Source organism: Babylonia areolata, chromosome 8, assembly GCF_041734735.1.
Source record: "Babylonia areolata isolate BAREFJ2019XMU chromosome 8, ASM4173473v1, whole genome shotgun sequence".
NCBI lineage: Eukaryota > Metazoa > Mollusca > Gastropoda > Neogastropoda > Buccinidae > Babylonia > Babylonia areolata.
Genome location: NC_134883.1, coordinates 15,155,418 through 15,179,347, shown reverse-complemented (window position 1 = coordinate 15,179,347; position 23,930 = coordinate 15,155,418). Strand labels below are relative to the sequence as shown.

Below are 23,930 nucleotides of genomic sequence, written 5' to 3'. Positions count from 1 at the left end.
ATGTTGACCTGGGAGATCGGAAAAATCTTTACCCACCAGGCGCCTGCACTAGCAGGTCTGCACATATGTTGACCTGGGAGATCGGAAAAATCTCCACCCTTTACCCACCAGGCGCCGTTACCGTGATTCGAACCCAGAACCCTCAGACTGAAAGTCCAACGCTTAAACCACGCGGCTATTGCAAGTATGAAAAAATGCCACAGTATAATGAAGCCTCTTATGCTTGTGAAAAATACTGTTAATTTCTTCTTCTTCTTTAAAATGTTACTTGAGTTGTACAGTCTGGGAAGTTGTATTTTTATATATAATATAGTTCATTTCTAAAATTTTGTGGTTTTCTTTTTGGGGATGTATGTCATGTTGTTTATTTGGTGGTACACTGAGCAAATACTACATATTATTATATGTTGAATTGTGGAAGGAAAAATGATAAAGAAAAAAACGGAGTTGGTTGTAATGCGTGTGTGTGTGTGTGTGGTTTGTGTGTATGGTGTGCATGTGTGTATGAGTGTGTGGCATGTGTGTGCATGCATGCGTGTCTGTGTGTGTGTGTGTGTGTGTGTGTGTGTTTGCACTGACAAAGTGACTGTCTTGTGCCTGTGTTGCTGTGCAGACCCGGCACCTGCTGATGGTGTTTGAGAAGGACGCCATGCAGCTGAAGAAATTCACAAACAGCATGCACAGCTGCTGCCAGCGCATCATGTCAGCTCAGGTCAGTGCCTCTGGCACCATTTTGGTGTGTGATAATTATCATAATGGATACTTACGTTGGGCTCTACCCAGAAGACTGCTCTTGTTGCTGTACAAAACACATATTCTACATCATGCATTACACAGCTGCTGCCAGGGCGTTATGTCAGCTCAGGTCAGTGCCTCTGGCATCATCTAGGTGCAGTTCTTAATGATATTAACATTAATGCATACAGAAAACTGCTTTAGGTGCTTTACAAAACACATAGTATTCTGTTAATGCAGTACATCAGTATTACACATATTCACATCGCATCGTCAGTGTTACACCTGTACACATCAAAACACACCTGATTATACATTTTATATATAATTATAGATATGTGCATATTAATGCACACATACATTTTATACTGATAAGTCTGATGCCCAAGAGCAAGAACAGTTTATCTCCAGAGCAGCCATTTGGAAAGTTCTGAGATAAACCCACTTTCTCCCATTTCACCTCTCTTCTTCACAAAGATGGTATTGTTCATTGTTTGAAGAAATGCCTTGAGGTCAGCTCATCTGAGAAGGCTTTTTTTTTTTTCTTTCTTTTTTTTCTTTTTGCTGTCAAGTGTTATGCAGTTTGAAACTTGAAAAAGTCCCTCATGTAAGCAAAAAGCCCCCCATTTTTGGGCAAAGTAATTTTTGTCATTCTTTTGTTGCCTTCTTTGTCTTTTTTTTTTTTTTTTTTTTTTGGTGGTGGTGTTTTTGTTTCTTTCCTGTTTTTCTGCTTTTCTATCATAATCAGTTATGTTTTCTTCTGATGTTTTTCAATATCTGCGTTTTAATTACCCCTCATTCTCTGTCCCCCTCCCCACCCTTTTTTTTTTTCTCTCAGAAAGTGACATTGTAATGTTTCCCTTGGCTAAAGATACACGAAAAATCTTCAAATGAAGAATTAACAAACAACAACAACAACAACAACAACAAAACCAATGTGTGTTTGTTTGTGTCTGTGTTTGTGTTTGGCCGTGTGTGCTTGGTGGGTATGCATGTGTGCATGTGTGTTTCAGTTGCTAATGGTAAAAGAAATGATTCAGTGGAAAGTAAAGTAAGTCAAGATGATGAAGGTGATGATTGTTAGTGCAAGGTAATAGACCCAAACATTGTTGGTAGAGTACTAAGCTGAATAATTTTTTTTTCCTGATGTTGTCTTTTATATGTTTGCCTTGCTAGCTTAGCCATTGTGCCATTGAGTGAGCGATATGTGGGTTAATGGGTCTTTTTAACGTTGCCTTGATTGATCTTTTAATATCATAATTCAGCATCTTCAAAAGGATTTAACTCTTTCACCACCAAGTTTCTGTGTGAAAAACATTCCCCAATGCAACTATTCTAGATGGGATGCCCTCACTCACAGGCTTCCGTTTATGAATAAATAAAAAAATTTAAAAAAAACAAAAACCTATGGACTTGTTCACTTCAAATGGGTAAGGGAGCAAAGGATAGTCATTGTTCTTTTGGGGGGGGGGGGGAACTGGCTGCTGCTGTCAAGCTTTATTACAGTGTGAAGAACGGTCCTTTTAACATGACCCCTGGATGTCAACTAAAGTAGCGTATAGCGGTTTACTGTCTAGTCAACTAAGGTCACCTATGGTGGTGAAAGAGTTAAGTACTGGCAGGTAATGACCTTATAACTTTATTTTAAACATCTTCAATGAGTTTTAAGAACTGACACTGACAGGTAATCAGCCCTGAAGTGGCCCCTTTGCAGTCGGCTTGACAATGAACACAATGATTAGCTGCTTTGATTCCTTTTCAGCTTCCCTCACCTCGGCCTCCTGGGCCCCAGTTACCCAGTTTTTTTTTTTTTTTTTTTTTTTAGGGCAAGCTGCCATAAGTGAAGAAATTTTCATTTCAGCTTCTCTCGGGGTTTTTTTTGTGCCCAGAGCAAAACATGATGGCCTGATAATGCAGAGGATTGCACCGTCATGGTGCGTTGTCTGAAGCAGAAATGATTTAGTGGTATCAGTTTGCAAAGTATATACATGCATATATATGTGTGTGTTTATACACTCCACCTACACAAATAAATGTAGTGAGTGCACTGGAAGAATGAGAATGAGAGGACAGCAGGGCTTGAATCAATAACATTAATAAAAATCTGTTTGTTTGATTCTACATACACTTTTTTCTCTCATAATTTTGATTTTATTGATTTCCAGAATGAGCTTTGTGCCGCAACTCAGGCACTTGCCCAGCAGCTTAGAGCATATGAGGTTCAGGTAAGTTTGGCTTCATTTGCATAAGCATTTCATGTTCTTTACGTATTCATGCTGAATGGCTGTGAAAGTGTGTGATTGTGCGAAAGGTTCACATCAACTTTGCATTTCAGCATTTTTGTCTTTTGTGTATTCATATTGAGTGACTGATTCTCGTGTATTGTTTTCAGAGCATACACCACAGATGAAATTCTCTTATTGAGAATGAGATGATAAAGTATTCTGTAGGTGTATCTCTATTTATGCATAGTCATGTTATGTGGACATGTTTTTTTATGTAAAAGATCAAGAAAATAATGCAGTAAAATGTCTGTTAAAAACCATAATTGATAAATTTGATTTTGGTCTGGTTTGGTTCCACAAACTGTCTTCAAGGATGGACATCTTGCTTGATTTGTATAGTATGAAAGAAGTGTATGGATAAGTATGAATTAACAGATCTTATTGAAAGAGTGAATCAGAAATACTTTGTGCAGACAGTTCATATCGAAATGTTGCTAGGTTTAAAGATCCTTTTTTTTAATTTTGGATGAGTTGATGCATTGCTGCAAAGTAACATATGTATGCTTTACAGACATGAAAAAGATTCAATAGGAGAAAAAAAAGTATTTTTCTTAGTTACCATACACAAATTTAATGTTATTAAGTAAAGTTAGATATAATAATCATGATCTACCTCTCAAAACTTGCTGAGGCTATTGATTATAATGACAGTATCGTATTTGTAAAAAGTGTAGCATGAATGCAAAAGGAGACAAGTTTAATTTTGTAATGGAATGTCCTCAGTTTCCAGACATTCTTTAATGTTATGTAGTCATTGTCAAGAAATACTTATTTCCAGTGTCAGTATTTACTCTGTATGAGTTACTTATTGTCTGCATGGAAGAAAGCCTAAGTTGAATTTAGTTAGTTAGGTAGTGTCTCCTGAATTGTACAAAGGTTTGGTACCAAACTGTAACAATAATACTTTGCAGTTTGTTTTTTATAGCTAATGTTTTTGTTAAGATGTTGAATATGTATTTTGTTGTTGTAATCCTTAGGACTGTGATAAGGGTGATACACTGACAGGATATTAAATCTTGAATCTTGTGTCATCAGTGTCTGTGTCTGTGTCTGTGTCTGCATGATAATGGTAGCTCTTGATCATTGGCAGGCAATCACAGTTGTAATCCTGTGTTGATGATTTAACCCCCCCCCCCCTCTCCTCCCCTCCCCCCCCAAAACACCCAGTTGATTTCCCAAGGAGGTGTAAATATCAAATGTGTCAAGTGTTGTGAACAGCCTTTAGCAACTTTTTGATATACTGCACAAGAGGAAAACAAAGGATGAAACAACATCAAGTGAATAAAACAAATGATAATTTAGGGTTTGTGCCAGTGGGTCTAAATACTAAGGACATGGTCAGTTTAGAGATTGATATTTGTTAGGTTTCAACCGGTTTTAGGCAAAAGGCATTTACAAATTTGTTTTTGGGCCAGTCACTAATGAGGGTATGGAAAGTCAATTTACATAGATCAGCACAGTGTGTGAATAAGCCATCAATAAAAAGCTGTATTACATAAGTAGTACATGTCATGATTTGCTTGTGAAGAGGTGTTTTGTTGTCAAAATTCAGTACTGTATTTGTTGCTGATTAATTCATTTGTTGTTGTGCTTTTGTTTTGTACAGAAATTCCCCTTGGAGTCTGAGGATAGCATCCTTACCTCCACACTGAAGCAGTTTTCCAGTTATCTGGATGATGTAAGTGGACAAATGTTCCAAAGCTGATTATGCAGTCGTAAGACACATGTTTTGAAGAAAGTCACTAAGAAGGTAAATGTGACTGTATACCAGTGTATTCCAAACTTGATTACTGGTGCTATTTCAGTGCAGAGTGCCCCATTTCCTCTTGTGTCTTTCAAAGGTTTGTTCTTAACTCTTTTGCTGCCAAGTTTCCGAGTGGAAAACACTTGATCCCATTGCCAAATAATTTAGACTTGATGCTGTCAGTCACATGATTTGGTTTATATCTAAACAACACAGAGGACTTGTTCACTTTGTTTTCAGTCAAGGGGGGGAAGGTTAGTCAATTTTGTTTTGTGCAGGAAAGTTGGCTGCATCTGTCAAGCTTTGTTGATGAAAAACAGTGTTCAATAACATGACCCTGAATGCTGAGGCCTAAGGCAGTGAACTGTTTAAAGGTGCCTATAGCAGCAAAAGAGTTAACCAAACAGTTAAAGGTTATTATATTTGTAAACGGATCTGATATTTATTCCTTGTTTCTTGTTGGTTTCTTGTTTGTTTGTATTTGTTGTTTTCAAAACATAAACTTTTTTAATTTGATTACAATTACACAGAAGATAACATATACAATATGACGCCAACAAGAAGACAGCAGCATATACTCCTTGTATTTATCAGTGGATGTAAATATTGAAATATCAAAAGGAGTAATGCACATCTTTTCATGTCCAACAGAAAAAACAGAATAAACATTAGACATATTGGCATAATTCTCATGCTGCAGTTGGCTTGGTTCATGGCCAACAGATTTAAAGAAAGTCAAATCGGCCAAATTCTTACAATGTGACAGGCGCATTTGCCACAGACGAGTCACTGCGAACGGAGTCTGTACGTACGATCCAGGGAATCACTTTGTGAACAGTGAAAGGTGGCAGTGGATTTATCCATGGCTTCCATGAAGGTTGACAAGTATTGCAGAAGGCGACAGAGCCCACAATGTTTGCTCCATGGGCTGTAAGGTAGGCTGGGTGGCCGGACAGTCAACGTCATGGGGTTGACACTGACCACTCGACCTCATACGCAGCCCGTGTGTGTAGCCCCCTGGGTTATACAAAGCTTGGTAGAAGAGAGAGCATTGCAGATGCCCATACATGTAAGCCATTGCACTCTTATGGTTGCAGGCATTCTTGTATTTTGTATTTTTTACCCCCAAAAGGAGAATGTAACTGTCTTCATGGCGGGATAAAAACAGTCATACACATAAAAGCCCACTCGTGTACATTCGAGTGAACGTAGGAGTTGCAGCCCACAAACGAAAAAGAGGAAGGCATTCTTTTGCTGCATGACTTCGTTCATGATGAAATGTGACAGTTGCCTCTGTTACGTGTGTGTGTGTGAACAGATCAGCTCCATTCAGCAAGTCCTGGCTCAGCAGTACTCAGAATCCATGATGTATCCCCTCAACAAGTTTCTACAGGCCGATCTGGAAGGTGCTGTACAGGTTTTGGATTGCGTTTGTGTGTGTGTGTGTGTTTGTGTGCATACATGTTAGTGTGCATGCATGTGTGTGTGTGTTCCTGGAAGGTGCTGTTCAGTTTTATATTTATTGTTGTAAGTTTATGTGTGTTCTTTGTGTGTATGTGTTTTTGGTGTGTGTGTGTCCAGCAGCATATATGATACACATTTATGACCAGAATTTAATTAAGTAAGTAATTTTTTTTAATGTTTGATGAGAAACAAGATTTCTCAGTAAAGTTTAGTAGAAAATGTAAGTTTGGCAGTGCATGTGTGTGTGTGTTTGTGTTTGCATTTGTGTATGTGCGTCTGTGTATGCAGATGTGTTTAAATGAGAAGCGTCTGTATAAGAATGCGTCATCTTACGTGATGTTTTTTAATACAAAAAGTGAAAAATGCATGCTGACTTTCAGTTGTTAGTTTTGTAGTCCTTTTTATTTTTTTTTTTTTTTTTTCAGAAATCTCAACAATGCATGAAATGTTCCAAATATCAACCCAAGGTAAGTATAACAAAATCTTTCTGATTAAGAACAACAGAAAAAAGCTTATTTGCACAAATAATACATAGGTTGCTTGATAACATTTACTGTAATATTTGATTCATGCACAAAGGAAATGTATTGGTTTATATTGACTGTAATATTGTGGTTGCAATGATTTGTTCAGTCGTAAGCACTATTTCACTCACTGTCACACCCATTCATTCACTCATTTCACTATGATTCACTCATGTGAATGTAGTCCTGTCCATACTTACGTGTTCCCTCAGTCTTGTCCATATTTACACACACATTCCCTGTCCACACTTGCACACACACACACCTTCCCTGTCTCAGTCCTGTCTACACTTACACACACACACACACCTTCCCTGTCTCAGTCCTGTCTACACTTACACACACACACACACCTTCCCTGTCTCAGTCCTGTCTACACTTACACACACACACACACCTTCCCTGTCTCAGTCCTGTCTACACTTACACACACACACACACCTTCCCTGTCTCAGTCCTGTCTACACTTACACACACACACACACCTTCCCTGTCTCAGTCCCCTCTACACTTACACACACACACCTTCCCTGTCTCAGTCCTGTCTACACTTACACACACACACCTTCCCTGTCTCAGTCCCCTCTACACTTACACACACACACCTTCCCTGTCTCAGTCCTGTCTACACTTACACACACACACACCTTCCCTGTCTCAGTCCTGTCTACACTTACACACACACACCTTCCCTGTCTCAGTCCTGTCCATACTTACACACACACACATTCCATGTCTCAATCCTGTCTATACTTAGTTTTACTTACACACACTGTCCCTCAGTCCTGTTCACACTTACACACACACACACCTTCCATGTCTCAGTCCTGTCCATTCAGGCCTCTAGGCCATCCACTCCACTCAGAGCAGTATTTGCTCATGCCTGAAAGCAGCTGGAACACGGTGAAGTATTCTTAGTGACATGACTGGGGCTGGTGGTGGTGGTGATGGTTTTGTGCAGAGCATGAACAAGCGTTGATGCGCTACATGAAACTGCCAAGGAGGAGGGAGGACAAGACCAAGCTGGAAGCCAATGAAGACCTGCACAACATGAGGAGAAAGTTCCACCAGGTATGCACAGAATTCAAAAGATCAGAATACCCCCCGAAAAAGAAGTATGGCTGCCTACATGACAGGGTATAAACGGTCATGCACATGAAAGCCCACTCGTGTACATACGAGTGAATGTGGGAGTTGCAGCCCATGAACGAAGAAGAAGAAGAAAAGATCAGAATTATTATTATTGATGTGGATGCTTACGCAGCAAATATGAGACGGTTTCATCAGATATAGACAGAATTTAAAAGACTGGAATTACTCTTATCAATATGGATGCTTATGCAGCAGATATGAGGAGAAAGTTTCATCAGGTGTGGACAGATTTTAAAATATCAGAATTACTATGATTGATGTCGATACGTATGTGGTCACAACATGAGGAGAAAGGTTCATCATGTATCCACAGGATTTTAAAGACCAGAGTTACTGTTATTGTTGTCATTATCATCATCATCATCATCATCATCATTATTATCATTATTATATTATTGTTGATTCATATGTGGCACAATATGAGGAGAAGGTTTCATCAGTTATAGACAGAATTTAAAAGACTGGAATTATTCTTATTGATATGGATGCTTATGCAGCAGATATGATGAGAACGTTTCATCAGGTATAGACAGAATTTAAAAGATCAGAATTATTATTGATGTTGATGCGTACGTGGCACAGTATGAGGAGAATGTTTGATCAAGTATAGACAGAATTTCAAGGATCAGAATTATTATTGATGTGGATGCTTATGTAGCCCAATAAGGGGAGAAATTTTTATCAGGTATAGACAGAACAGTATTTAAGAAGTCATATTTATTATTATTGATGCCTATTTTGCACCTGTCTTTGGTCAAAGACCAAGCTCTAAGTGCTTTTTACAAATGCAGAGTCATTTAGACACCAGGGTGCCTACCTGAAATTCTGAAGAAAGATCCACTTCTTATATGCATGTGTATGCATAAGTGTGACTGAAGTCTGACTGAACGACACAGGGATCATATGACTGAGGATAAGCACTGTATAAGTACCCATATCAGTCAGTCGACTTTGTGCTTGTAAAGCACTCAAAGCTTGGTCTCTGACCAAGGATAGGTGCTGTATAAATACCCATATCAGTTAATCAAATTAATAATAACAATAATAATCTTTTCCAGACAGCCATGCACTCCAATGCTATAAGCGATAATGATAGTTGTGTGCACCTCTTCCAGACAGCCATGCACAACTATGTTACAGATGATAATGATGGTTGTGTTTAACACGGGTTCCAGACGGCCATGTGCTACTATGCTATAAATGATAATGATAGCTATATGTGTGTGACACGGGTTCCAGACAGCCATGCACAGCTTCGTTATAAACGATGATGATAATGTGTATGTGACATTGGTTCCAGACGGCCATGCACAGCTTCGTTATAAACGATGATGATAATGTGTATGTGACATTGGTTCCAGACGGCCATGCACAGCTTCGTTATAAACGATGATGATAATGTGTATGTGACATGGGTTCCAGACGGCCATGCAGTAATGATAATGTGTATGTGACATGGGTTCCAGACGGCAATGCACAGCTACGTTATAAACGATGATGATAATGTGTATGTGACATGGGTTCCAGGCGGCCATGCAGTAATGATAATGTGTGTGACACGAGTTCCATACGGCCATGCAATAATGATAATTGTGTGTGACACCTTTTCCAGACGGCCATGCGATAATGATAATGTGTGTGTGATACGTGTTCCAGACGGCCGTGCTATAATGATAACGTGTGTGTGACTCTGGTTCCAGACGGCCATGCACTACTACGCGGCACTGAACTCACTGCAGTACAAGCGCAAGTGCCAGCTGCTGGAGCCAGTGCTGGGCTTCCTGCATGCCCAGCGCTCCTTCTACCCCATGGGCCAGGACGCCATCTGCAAGAAGGAGGTGGAGGACTTCCTCGCCAACATCGGGGCCAGCGTGCAAGGGTGAGGGTTGTGTTGTGTTGCAGTGTGTGCTGTTAGTTTGTGCCTGCCTGTTATGCCCTCTGGCTACGTGAAAGGCGGCATTGAAGATCCGCCTTTACTTGTGGCTTGTTTTGGTCCAGTCTGTGAATGGTACCCTGATTGTGTTTCAGGGTCTTGAGCTCTCTTTTGACTGTTCTGCGCCGGGTGTTCTATTGGCTTTCCTCTCTTGAGTCTTGTATACACAAGCAGAAGATCAGATACGCACATTAAAGATTCTGTAATCCATATAGTGTTCAGTGGGTTATGTAAACAAGAATATACCAAGCATGCACACCCCCAAAAACGGAGTATGGCTGCCTACATGGCAGGGTAAAAATGGTCGTACATGCAAAAGCCCACTCGTGAACATACAAGTGAACGTGGGAGTTGCAGCCCACAAACGAAGAAGAAGAAGAAGGATGCCTGTGTGTCAGTGTTGACATACCTGTGTGTCAGGGTTCACTCAGAGCTGGCCCAGGAGACGCAGAAGACGGTGGAGCTGATTGACAACATAGAGAAGCAGAGCGCCCACCTGTACCATGCGGAGCCTCCAGTGGACATGCCCTTCATCCCACCCAACACCAACCTGGCGCAGAAGGCAGGCTACCTCATGCACCGATGGTGGGTACCTGATCCTCGCTGCTTGGTTGGGAGAGGGGGTGTGGTGGGTTTGTGAGAGAATTGTGTGTGTGTGTGTGTTTGGAGGGGTGTGTGGTAAAGGTATAAAGGTGAAGGTCGGTGTGTGTGTGTGTGTGTGTGCATGAGTGTGTTGTGTGTTCACGTTTGTGTATCCCTCTCCAGTGGATCGTCCTCACTTTGGTCCAGGGAGGAGATGGATGTGTGAGAAAATTGTGTGTGTGTGTGTGTATGTTTGTAAGGGGGTGGTGAGGGTTTACAGGTGTACGTTGATGTGTGTTTGTGTGTGTGTGTGTGTGTGTGTGTGCGTGTGTGTGTGGCTGTTTGTGAATGCATCGCAGGTGAGTGGTTCCGACTTTTGTGGGGAGAGGAGATTGATTTGTGAGAAAACTGGGTGGGATGGTTCATTTGGGGAGATACAGGTGGATGTTCATGTGTACGTGTGTACATGCTTCTGTGTGTGAGAAAATTAAGTGTGCAGGGGAGGGGGTGGGGGTGGAGTTATGTGGTAAGGGTGTATATGTGTAAGTTGATGTGTATGTGTGTGTGCCTGTCTGTGAATGCATCATTTGTGGATAGTCCACACTTTTGCTGAGAGTGGAGTTGGATTTGTAAGAAAATTGAGTGGCGGGGTTAGGTGTTGGGGTGGGGGTTGAGGGGGGATGGGGGGGTAAGGATATATGCATACTTTTGTGTATGCTTCTGTTTGTGTTTTGAGCAGGTGGGGGTGGGGGGAGGAAAGGCTGCGTAAGTGAATGTTGATGTGTGTGTGTATGAAAAAATTGTTCACTTATTATTCCATTGCAACATATTTTAAGATGTTTATTCTTTCAGACTTTATGTGTTGGCAGATACTGGAGATTTTGCTTTCCCCAAAAAATCTATTTATAAGTATAAGGATGTATAATAAAAAAAAATTTTACCAGTTAGTGTTTGTGACCAACATATGTGTGCTTGCACCTTCTCTCACTGGGCTGCATGTAGTTTCATCTCTGGTGTTGCAGTCGTCAAGCCTTGTTGGCTTCAAAATGGGAACGTCTGTACTTCTTCACACAGGGGGGCAACCTCATGAGTCAGTCCAAAGACGAGGTGAGAAACAGTTGTGTTGACAGCTGAAAGGGTTGTGTCAATGTTTTGTGCCTGTCCGCACAGTTATAACTGATGATTGATTTGAAGTACAAGTCGTCATGCTTGTCAAAGGGTCTGAAAAACAGTTGGGAAATTTCCATTGTTGAAGCTTATCAAAATGTCCAGGAATGTTTTCCAAGACTGGTTCTTTTTAAATTGAAATCTGAGAGGAAGTGTGAGAATTGTTTGAGGAGGTACTAGTTCTGTGTCTGTCCCTGTTCACATGAGGAAGATGTTTCTTGTGTATTAAAATATTCATATTCAGTTGTTTTTCTTGGCATTGAATATGAGCATAGATAGTTTCCATGTTGCTTACACATAACAAAGGTAATGCTGTGTTAGTGCATGCATGTTGAGTATTCAGACTTGTGCTTTTCATGAGTTTCTCTCATTTATTGTGGCATTGCTTGTTCAGCACTTTCAGGTAGCAGGAAAATACATGTGCTTGCATGTTTCCACGTATTTATTTATCTGTGGCTTTGTGTGTATGTTGGAATGGTTTGGATGTGCAAGAGCTCTTTAAGCAGTGTGGAACAGATGTACTCATTCTTTGAAATGTTGAGTGTTTGCAGGAATTTGATATTGCATATGATAATGAGTAAAAGATACGTGCACAGAATTTCATTTCTTAATTGTTATCGGCATTTACAGGACTTTTGAACATAGCAACTTGAAATTACTGCTTTATTAAAGTGTTGGAGAATTCTAGTGTACCATTTCTTTAGAACTTGTGGTTGTTTGGATGTAACAACATCACTTTGTAGATATCTGGGTTTAAATAAAACCCCACTGTTGAGATTCTGAAAGATAAGCATGTCATTGTTGTCAGTCATGTATCTGTCTATAATACTGATGTGGTGCGTGCTTTCAAGGGATTTTTGAAGGGATAGATTATTTGATTGCTGTGAGTGAATTTCTTGTTTGCATGTTTATGTGTATGCATTCCCGAACACAAAAGGCTGTGGAATTCATTTTGGTTATTTGGCGTTTCTTTTGTGGATGGATACTGTTAAATTTAGTAAAGAATTAACAATGATAATGAATCATTTTCTTATAGAACATAATCTTGCATTATGCAACTCAGTGTGCTTTATACACTTTACTCACACAGCTCAGACACTAAAACCACAAAGAAGGCACCCAGTTGTTAGGCGAGAACTGGACTGGGTTTCAGAAGAAATTTTGTCTCTGTTAATGTTATAGTTCTGGTTAGTTTAACTTTGCTTCATGCATGTGTACACACACAGAGATTATACAAAAACGCTCTCTCAATAAAATCCAGAATGTAGCCAGTTTGCTTTGGAATCTGTTCTGAAGCATTGTGTTAGTACTCTGTTTAAGTATGTTGCCATTTAACATGGCATCTTTCCTGAAGCTTAATGTAAATGCTCTAACATAGGTATGTAGCCAGTTTGCTGGTAATCTATCCTGAAGCATTGTGTTACTGCTCTGACATAGGTATGTAGCGAATCTATTCTGAAGCATTGTGTATTTAGCCAGTTTGCTTGGAATCTATTCTGAAGCATTGTGTATTTAGCCAGTTTGCTTGGAATCTATTTTTGAAGCATTGTGTATGTAGCCAGTTTGCTTGGACTCTATCCTGAAGCATTGTGTTAATGCTCTGACCTAGGTAATGAGAAAGGGTCCATCTTCAGAAGTAAGTAGCAGCAGAGTACTGCCCTGTTAGCACTCCCCAGCTTACAACCCCTTGCCTGAAACCATCACTGCCAGTGTATCTAGTTCAGTAGAAAAGAATCTTGGAAAAGGAGTAAGTGTGGAACAGGACTTTCTCTTTGATCAGGTTTGCTCCACTTTTACCCCACCCCCCTTTTTTTAATTTTTTTTTTTGTTTCTTTTATGTTAATTTTGAATGGTAGATTAATAGCAGCAGAAGGTGTGTGTATTTTTTCATGATAGAACTGTAATTGAGTAATCACATTTTTTAATTGTTGTGGTTTTTGAATGGTGACATAGCATCAAAAGAATGTTTGACACAAACATTCAGTTTGTGACTTGTGTGCATGTTTGATAAAGTGGCCAGTGAGAGAATTCTTTTAACAGTCTGAAAGCCATAAGTGTGTGTCAAACTGACTTACAGATACAGACAGGCGCAATAGCCAAGTGGTTAAAGGGTTGGATTTTCAATCTGAGGGTCTGGGGTTTGAATCTTGGTAACAGCACCTGGTGGATCAAGGGTGGAGCTTTTTTCCAATCTCCCAGATCAACGTATATGCAGACCCTCAAGTGCCTGAACCTCCAAGCACGTTAAGATCCTGTTATCCATGTCAGTGTTCGGTGGATTATGGAAACAAGAACATACCCAGCATGCATACCCCCAAAAAACGGCACATGGCTGCCTACATGGCAGGGTAAAAACAGTCATAGATGTAAAAGCCCACTCATGTACATACAAGTGAACGTGGGAGTTGCAGCCCACGAACGAAGAAGAAGAAGAAGAGACTTACAGATATATGTCAAATTTCAATGCACTGTACTGTCAATTAAGTTTGATAGCATGCATAACCCTACTGTGGAAGTTTTCAGGTTTTTGTCAAACATAAATAATTAGTTTTTGTATGACTTCATCAGTGGAAAATGTCAAGAATTAATGATACGACAATCAGTGGAAAATGTCAAGAATTAATGTCTGTTCAATTGTCTGTCTTCTGTAGACTACAACTTTGTACAAGTTAACTAGCCTGTCCCCTGACAGAGGTTTTCAAGAAACCAAAAAATCGAACCATCTACAAGAGATGTTTTATATTTCTTTTCCTTTGTTTATTCCTATTAGTTTCTGCGATAGTAATCCACCATGCATTCTCCCTTGCACGTTTTACCCGGGTTTTAAGTGAAAAGAACCCTGCACATGGGTTGACCTTTCTTTCCTCTTCATGTACCTCATTGCCTGCATGTTTTCCTTTTGTATTGACTGAGCTTGGGAGTCCTACTGTGTTGATGTCATGAAATATCATTGGACCGTATGGTTTTTGGTGGTCTGTTCTTTGTGTGCTTTAGCTTTTGTTTGTCGTGAACGTACTGGAAGATGGGTCTGTGTTTGAAACATGTTTCTTAGTTCCAGCACAGAAATATATGCTCTTGTCTTCTGATTATTTCTCAGTTTCATAGCATTCTAAGACCCATATTGTCATCAGTGCTTCAGAATGTGAATGTTTTTGTTTCTTTCCTTTTTTTTTTCTTTTTCTTTTTTTTTTTTGATAAATGCAAACATTCAATTCATTTAGCTTTGTTGTTGTTTGAAGAATTAAAATGTTATTTCCTCAGAGAAGTTTATATTCTTTTTCATTCGTGAGATATAAAGAATTGCAATTATGTTATTTAGCTGTATAAGCATTGTACTTTCAGTTTTGATATGATATTGGATTTTTTTTTTAAAGTGGAAGTAAAAAGATGGGTTTAAAATGGAAAAGATGCAGATTCATTGTCCTTCAGTTTTTCTTTCCATTTGCAAGAAAGTTTTGTTTTTAAGTTCAAAATTAGTTAATTGATTTGTATACTTCAGTGTGTGAGGGCCATTTCAAAATGAGTTAATGAATTAAATGGCAGAAAAAGAGTTTATTTTGCTCTCTATACTTGTTTGAAGGGTTTTGCAAAATGAGTCAGTTCATTAAATGGCCAGAAAAATAGTTTACTTTACTCTCTAACCTTTACTTAACCGTATGAGGGGTATTACAAAATGAGTCAGTTCATCAACTGGCAAAAAAAAAAAAAAAAAAAAAAGTGTACTTTACTCTTTAGTTTTAACATACCTGTGTGAGGGGTATTGCAGAATGAGACAGTTCATTAACGGGCAAGAAAGAGTTTATTTTACTCTCTTCCTTTTACATACATGTGTGAGGGGTATTGCAGAATGAGACAGTTCATTAACTGGCAAGAAAGAGTTTATTTTACTCTTTTCCTTTTACATACATGTGTGAGGGGTATTGCAGAATGAGACAGTTCATCAACTGGCAAGAAAGAGTTTATTTTACTCTTTTCCTTTTACATACATGTGTGAGGGGTATTGCAGAATGAGACAGTTCATCAACTGGCAAGAAAGAGTTTATTTTACTCTCTTCCTTTTACATACATGTGTGAGGGGTATTGCAGAATGAGACAGTTCATCAACTGGCAAGAAAGAGTTTATTTTACTCTCTTCCTTTTACATACCTGTGTGAGGGGTATTGCAGAATGAGACAGTTCATTAACTGGCAAGAAAGAGTTTATTTTACTCTCTTCCTTTTACATACATGTGTGAGGGGTGTTGCTAAACATCACTTGCTTGAAGTTGGACGCTTTTTTTTTTTTTTAATGAAGCTAAAGTTACTTTACTTGTTTATGGTCCTCCCTTCATTACTCCTGGACAGATGAAGATTTTGTGATTTTGTTTCTTTAAACAACAGTAACAGTTGACATGTTCAGTATCTATGAAACAGTGAATTCATTGTCCTGGTGAAACATTCATGAATTACATCTCTCTTAGCAATGGTAAATGCTTGCTGTGTACTAGTCTTTTATGTGGTTTTTATTTTGGTCACTCTAGTTTTCTTATGTTCTTTTTTTTATCATTATTGTTTTTATTTGATTAGGTTGGCCCTGTGTGGTCGACTAGACTATAGTCAACAACAAAATTTTTTTTTAAAGATGTTTGTTTGGATTTTTGTTGTTGTTGTTGTTGTTGCTAACCCCTGAAAACAGAGTATGGCTGGCACGGTAAAAACGGTCATGCATGTAAAAGCCCACTCGTGCACATACAAGTAAACGTGGGAGTTGCGGCCCACGAACGAAGAAAAAGAAGATATATTTTTTATTTCTGTTAACTGTTTTCTTTCTTTGTTTTTTTTTTTCCACAGTAGTCAATAAAGGCTGTTGTGGTGTACTATTGTAGGTGGCAGGAAAGCTGGTACTAGATCTCAATGAAGAGGGTGTCTTGGCCGAGCCTGTGGACACTGAGGATCGCAGATTCACCTTCCAGATTTCCTCCAGCCAAGGCAAAAAGTAAATGCAGTGTTCTGCACATGTGCTGTGTGTATAACTGTGCAGTGCTCTGTACATGTGCTTTGTGTATAACCAAGTTTTTAGTTAGGTATCACTGTGTCACTCGTTTTGGCATGCTGAAAAAGGCTGCATGTACATTGCCAGTATTCAAAACATGCAGTCAGTAGTTTAACATTTATTACTGTGAGGAAGATATGAAAAAAACCATGAAATCTTGCTTTGAACTGATTTTTTTTTTTTTTTCAATGAATTCTGACAGCAGAAAGATTCACTGATCATCTTGAACTGAAATGATATCTCTGTTGTTTCCTTTTTTTTTTTTTTTTTTTTTTTTTTTTTATCGCCCTATAGATGCTGAGAATGTTATGTAACTTTAGTAAAGAAGATATGTTGACGATAAGGAAATGTCAAGAAGAAATGTTTGTGCACACTTGTGTGTACAGTACACCTGCATACTTAAAGGTGTGTGTTTGTGTGTGTTACATTCCAGGTCTGTGGTTCTGCAAGCAGAGAATTTCAGAGAAAGGGATGAGGTAAATTAATATATATACATATATATACATACATATTTGCTTGAAATTCTGTTCTTGAAGTTTGACAAATGCCAGTGATTCTGTGGACAGGTAACAGGTTACAGTAATTATGTCATCTTTTCATTTTATTTTACACAAATGCAAACAATCCAAATAACGCATTGTAACACATGTGCTATTAAGTTCTGGCTAACCCTGTTGTTAGCTAGATTGGTTGTCTTATTGACCTGATATAACATGGGCCTGAATTTTGAACAGACTCATGACAGGTGCAATAGCCGAGTGGTTAAAGCGTTGGACTTTCAATCTGACAGTCCCGGGTTTGAATCTCAGTAGCGGCACCTGGTGGGCAAAGGGTGGAGATTTTTCCAATCTCCCAGGTCAACATATGTGCAGACCTGCTAGTGCCTGAACCTCCTTCATGTGCATACGCAAGGAGTAGATCAAATACGCACTTTAAGATCCTGTAATCCATGTCAGTGTTTGATGGGTGATGGAAACAAGAACATACCCAGCATGCACATCCCTGAAAATGGAGTATGGCTGCCTACATGGCGGGGTAAAAACAGTCATACATGTAAAAGTCCACTTGTGTACATACTAGTGAACGTGGGAGTTGCAGCCCACAAATGAAGAAGAAGAGAAGAAGAACAGACTGATGACTGTTTCTTTTGTCATGCACATAGTCTTCTACTTGCTGGAAATACATCTGAAACATTGAAGTGATTTAAAAAAAAAAAAAAAATTTAAAGGAATTCACTCAGTGTGTGGTAATTTTATTAGGAATGTCATGTTCTTTTGGTGTTCACTTTGAATGCATGTCTTATTCTTAAATTTTGTTGTATGTTATCATTATTATTACCAACCTCAACTCTTTTTTTTTCTTGTTAATTTTGTGTGTTGGTTTATTTGGCGGAAACTTCAGTTATTAGAGGAGAAAGAAACATAGCTTTTTTAAAGTATTGTTTAACTAACTCTGGTTTCTTTTGCTCTCTCTCTCTCTCTCTCTCTCTCTCTCTCTCTCTCTCCACCATCATCATCATCATCATACATTTGCACATACACAAGCATATACGATCATGTTCATTATATAAAGGAATTCAGATTTCCTTTTCTATCCTGTATGACCAGTATGAATGTTAGCTTTATTGTCTTTGGTTTCTGTCCAGAAATACATGTTAAAAATGCCATTTGATTTGGCTTCGCTGTCCGCTGTATCATCATTCAACAACAGTGTTGTTTGTTGTATCATTAGCGGACAGCCAGAATCAACAACAATATTGCTTATTGAATCATTAGTGGATAGCCACAATCAACAACAATATTGCTTATTGTATCATTAGTGGATAGCCAGAATCAACAACAATATTGCTTATTGTATCATTAGTGGATAGCCAGAATCAGCAACAATATTGCTTATTGAATCATTAGTGGATAGCCACAATCAACAACAATATTGCTTATTGCATCATTAGTGGATAGCCAGAATCAACAACAATATTGCTTATTGAATCATTAGTGGATAGCCAGAATCAGCAACAATATTGCTTATTGTATCATTAGTGGATAGCCACAATCAACAACAATATTGCTTATTGCATCATTAGCGGACAGCCAGAATCAACAACAATATTGCCTATTGCATCATTAGTGGATAGCCACAATCAATAACAATATTGCGTATTGTATCATTAGCGGACAGCCACAATCAACAACAATATTGCCTATTGCATCATTAGTGGATAGCCACAATCAACAACAATATTGCTTATTGTATCATTAGTGGATATCCAGAATCAGCAACAATGTTGCGTATTGTATCATTAGTGGATAGCCACAATCAACAACAATATTGCTTATTGAATCATTAGTGGATAGCCACAATCAACAACAATATTGCCTATTGCATCATTAGTGGATAGCCACAATCAACAACAATATTGCTTATTGTATCATTAGTGGATAGCCACAATCAACAACAATATTGCCTATTGCATCATTAGTGGATAGGCACAACCAACAGTGTTGCTTATTGTATCATTAGTGGATAGCCACAACAACAATATTGCTTATTGTATCATTAGTGGATAGCCACAATCAACAACAATATTGCCTATTGCATCATTAGTGGATAGCCAGAATCAACAACAATATTGCTTATTGAATCATTAGTGGATAGCCACAATCAACAACAATATTGCTTATTGTATCATTAGTGGATAGCCACAATCAACAACAATATTGCCTATTGCATCATTAGTGGATAGCCACAATCAATAACAATATTGCTTATTGTATCATTAGTGGATAGCCACAATCAACAACAATATTGCCTATTGCATCATTAGTGGATAGCCACAACCAACAGTGTTGCTTATCGTATCATTAGTGGATAGCCACAGTCAACAACAATATTGCTTATTGTATCATTAGTGGATAGCCACAATCAATAACATTACTTTTTATTGCATCATTAGTGGATAGCCACAATCATCAACAATATTCCAAATTGCATCATCATTGAATAGTCACAATCAACAATATTCCATAATGCATCATTGGTGGATAGCCAAAATCAACAACAATGTTCCTTTTTGCTTCATCAGTGGATAGCTACAATCAACAACAGTATTGTCTGTTGTATCATCAAGTGGAGTGATGGCCTAGAGGTAACGCGTCCGCCTAGGAAACGAGAGAATCTGAGTCCGCTGGTCCGATATTTTCTCCCTCTCCACTAGACCTTGAGTGGTGGTCTGGACACTAGTCATTCGGATGAGACGATAAACCGAGGTCCCATGTACTAGCATGCACTTAGCGCACGTAAAAGAACCCAAGGCAGCAAAAGGGTTGTTCCTGGCAAAATTCTGTAGAAAAATCCACTTCGATTGGAAAAACAAATAAAAACTGCACGCAGGAAAAATTACAAAACAAATGGGTGTCGCTGTAGTGTAGCGACGCGCTCTCCCTGGGGAGAGCAGCCCGAATTTCTCACAGAGAAATCTGTTGTGACAAAAAGAAATACAAATACAAATCATTGGATAGTCACAGCCAACAACAATATTGCTTATTACATCATCAATTGATAGCCACAGTCAATAAAAAAAATATTGCTTATTGCATCATTAGTGGATAACCACAATCAACAGCAATATTGCATATTGTATCATTAGTGGATAGCCACAATCAGCAACAGTATAGCTTATTGCATCATTTGTGGATAGCCACAATCAACATTGCAATGCAGTCTGTTGCATCATCATTGGATAGCCACAATCAACAACACTTTATTGCATAGCCACAATCAACATTGATATTGCTTATTGCATCATCATTGGATAGCCACAATCAACAATGAGATTGCTTATTGTATCATCAGTGGATAGCCACAGTCTACAACTAAATTCATTATTGCATCATTAGTTGATAGCCACATCAGCAACATTGTTGTCTGTTGCATCATCAGTGGATAGCCACAATAAAAACAAAAACAAAACATTGTTGTCTGTTGCATCATCAATGGATAGCCACAATCAAAAACAATGTTGTCTATTGTATCATTAGTGGATAGCCACAATCAACAGCAATATTGTCTATTGCATCATCATTGGATAGCTACAATCTACAACAATGTTGTCTGTTGCATCATCAGTGGATAGCCACAATCAACAACATTGTGCGAGACGGAGGCTATGTCAAGGGCAAGACAGAGGGGAAAACAAAGGTAAACATTTGCTGTCTGGTGGGTGTGCACGTGCCTTGTAGCTGTGACTGTGTGGGGTGTTGATTTTGTTATATAATGTTGGCCCACATAATGCCCAGAAAGTAGAGAGAGTGAGAGAGAGAATCTTTGGGGGGTGGGGGTGGGGGGGAGTGGAGGGTAAGGGGGGAGCACTGTTATTCCTAGTGAGAGACAGAGATAAGCATTAAAAAAGAGACAGAGGGAGACTGAGTGGAAAAGAGGTAGAAAGGACCTCAAGGAGCAGAAGAGGACCCAGAAGGTCTTGGCGACAGGTCGCAGAGCCCAGAGAGAAGGGCGTGTGTACAGGTGGGCCAGACTTGTTCACTTTGAATTCAGGTCATTAGTCAGCTCTTACTTGTAAATGCTGAGGCTTTATTTCTACGTCTTCATAGCCTTGCGAAGAAGGTTAAACATTCAGGTTTGGTTGGGGTTTTTTTTTCTTCTTTTTTTTTGTGTGTGTTTAGAAGTGTGTGTGTGTGTTGGTAATGGGAAGGGTTAGTTATAGAATTATAGGAAATAGAAATAAGAATATGGGTTGTTGTATTTTAGTAGTTTCAAAATAATATTTCTCTAAGGTCAGTAATTAATGATTATGAGTGTTATTTGGTCTGTGCCTCAGTGTGTGTGTGTGTATGTGGAGTGATTACTGTTGAAACAGTTCTTTTTTACATGTCTGCAATATCTGTTATAATTACTACTGTTAGCATTTGTTATTGCGAGTCATCCTTTCAGTTGTACATGTCGAACAGTGAACAGTGAATTTCTGTGCCTGTGTATAGACATAAAAACTAGCTTTGATTCTTGAACTTGTTTATTTCTTACTGAAGAGCCAATAAACTGCTTGTGTGTGTGGATTAATTGTGTGTCTGTGGGTGGGTGGGTGGAATGGGAGTTGAGAATGTTCGTGTGATTATAAGGTGAGTTATTATTATAATTGTTTTTGCTTTTTTTATGTAATCTTTATGATTGGGATGGAAGCTTATGCTGTGAGGGTGGAGGGGATGGCGAGGATGGGGAAGGGGGGTTCTGAGAGTTGGGTGTGGGGTGGGGTAGGAATGGATGAATTTGTTGGTTAGAGATTGGTGGAGGAGAGTGTGTGTGTGTGTGTGTTGGTGTGGTTGTTTTGATATTTTACTTTACATACTTTCTTAACTTAATTGTTCGTTACTCAGTTTTAGTTTATTTACATTTCTAATGCTTTCACATGTTGAACAATGGATTTCTGTACCTTGCTTGGTACAGACAGTAAACCAGTCCTGAGTCTTTGTTGTTGTTTTGTCCATCTTCTAGGATAGTGTGAGCGGGGCGTCCAGTAACTCAGCTTCCCCTGGAGCTCAGAGCCCTACATCGTGCGTATCTGTCCTGTTCCACCTACACCTCTGCGTCTTCTCCTGTCTTCGGCCTCCTTGTCTCTGTGTCTGTCAACCTGTTTTCTTCTGTTGTGCTGTGTGTTAGTCTTTTGTGAAGGACTATGACTCTCAGACCAAGAGGCAACATCACTCTCAATCCACAAGGCAATTGCACTGGCTCTTAGTGCTGCAGCCTTTAGGGCTGAGTTGGCCTTTGGGGACCATGCCAACATTGACTGCCCCCAAACCCTCTTGGCCAAGAGAGTGGGAATGTGACTTGGGCAAGAAACTCAACTATTATGAAATTCTTGCCCAGATATCTAGTCAGGGACAGCAGTTGCCTCCTCTGCTGTTGTGATGGTCATAGTTGAACATGATCGATGGTCGTATGTTGTGTGGTATCTCTCATATCAATCTCCCACCCACCAAAGTATCTGTAGAACATCTGCATATAACCGCACCAGGTATTTGGCAGAGTTGTTTTCATTCATCTGGGGTGAGTTTATGAAATTTCTGTTATATTCATCCCTCATCTATACAGGTGAGACTGGAAAAATTTATGTCACATCGCTTTAGTAGGTTACAGGAGGATTAGCTTTTATTGATAATCACTGGAAAGTTTTACTGATATTTAAAATAATTGTGGTTATTCTTTAGTGATATGTTACTGGAAAGTTTTACTGATTTAGAATAATTGTGGTTATTCTTTATTGGTACATTACTGGAAAGTTTTACTGATTAAAACGATTGTGGTCATTTTGTGTAACTACCTTAAAGTAAAAATCCATTGAGTCAAAATTTGCATGAGGAAACAAGATGTTTGTTATCATGTTAAATGTTATATAAGCTAATTTTAAAGAATCTCACGTTGAAGACTGATGCAAAGCCATGTACAAACATGACTTTCGAATTGGGTTAAACATTGTTCTTGATAGGATATTGTTGTTGTTTCGAGAATTGATTTATACACGAATTAGGGTATTGTGTGTGTGTGTGTTGAGAATTGATTTATATACAATTTTTTTTTTTTTAAAGATTAACATTTTTGCTGCCAGTTACCAGTATTTTCACTGGACTAACTGTGACAGCTGAAGATACTGTCTACAGCTTTGTTGGTGTGACTAATATGGTTTTTGCCTCCAAATCCTCCTTCCTTCCAACTAGTGCCACTGCCAGGGTATGTTCCAGAGGATAGGCCTTGAAGGGAAATAAATGGCACGGAGAAGGGAGGAGTGGGGAATGGGCTTTAAAAGTAGAGATACACACACTGTTTCAGTTTGTTTCAAGGAGCTGGGACAGTCATAGGGTGCAGACTGATTCATACATGCTACCTACTGTATATCTGTTTAAAAAAATAGAAAAGAAAGCTAATGCATGACTTAACACATAAATACAGTGCACAGGACAGGCCAAAGGAAAAGGGCTAATGGATGACTTACACATAAATACAGTGCACAGGACAGGCCAAAGGAAAAGGGCTAATGGATGACTTACACATAAATACAGTGCACAGGACAGGCCAAAGGAAAAGGGCTAATGCATGACTTACACATAAATACAGTGCACAGGACAGGCCAAAGGAAAAGGGCTAATGGATGACTTCCACATAAATACAGTGCACAGGACAGGCCAAAGGAAAAGGGCTAATGGATGACTAACACATAAATACAGTGCACAGGACAGGCCAAAGGAAAAGGGCTAATGGATGACTAACACATAAATACAGTGCACAGGACAGGCCAAAGGAAA

General features: G+C 39.0%; 1 protein-coding gene across 3 annotated transcripts in view; it reads left to right on the top strand.

The window, feature by feature from the left end:
• Positions 1-23,930, top strand: part of LOC143284565 (DCC-interacting protein 13-alpha-like) — a 47,636-nt gene that overhangs the window by 4,546 nt on the left and 19,160 nt on the right. For all 3 annotated transcript variants that reach the window (XM_076591355.1, XM_076591354.1, XM_076591356.1), the window contains exons 2-14: positions 614-712; positions 2,901-2,960; positions 4,627-4,698; positions 6,083-6,170; positions 6,654-6,695; positions 7,714-7,823; positions 9,605-9,783; positions 10,258-10,422; positions 11,442-11,526; positions 16,451-16,560; positions 17,051-17,093; positions 20,743-20,814; positions 22,123-22,181. In XM_076591355.1, coding sequence (XP_076447470.1) covers positions 614-712; positions 2,901-2,960; positions 4,627-4,698; positions 6,083-6,170; positions 6,654-6,695; positions 7,714-7,823; positions 9,605-9,783; positions 10,258-10,422; positions 11,442-11,526; positions 16,451-16,560; positions 17,051-17,093; positions 20,743-20,814; positions 22,123-22,181 — 1,184 coding nt within the window. The remainder of the gene's footprint in view (positions 1-613; positions 713-2,900; positions 2,961-4,626; positions 4,699-6,082; positions 6,171-6,653; positions 6,696-7,713; positions 7,824-9,604; positions 9,784-10,257; positions 10,423-11,441; positions 11,527-16,450; positions 16,561-17,050; positions 17,094-20,742; positions 20,815-22,122; positions 22,182-23,930) is intronic.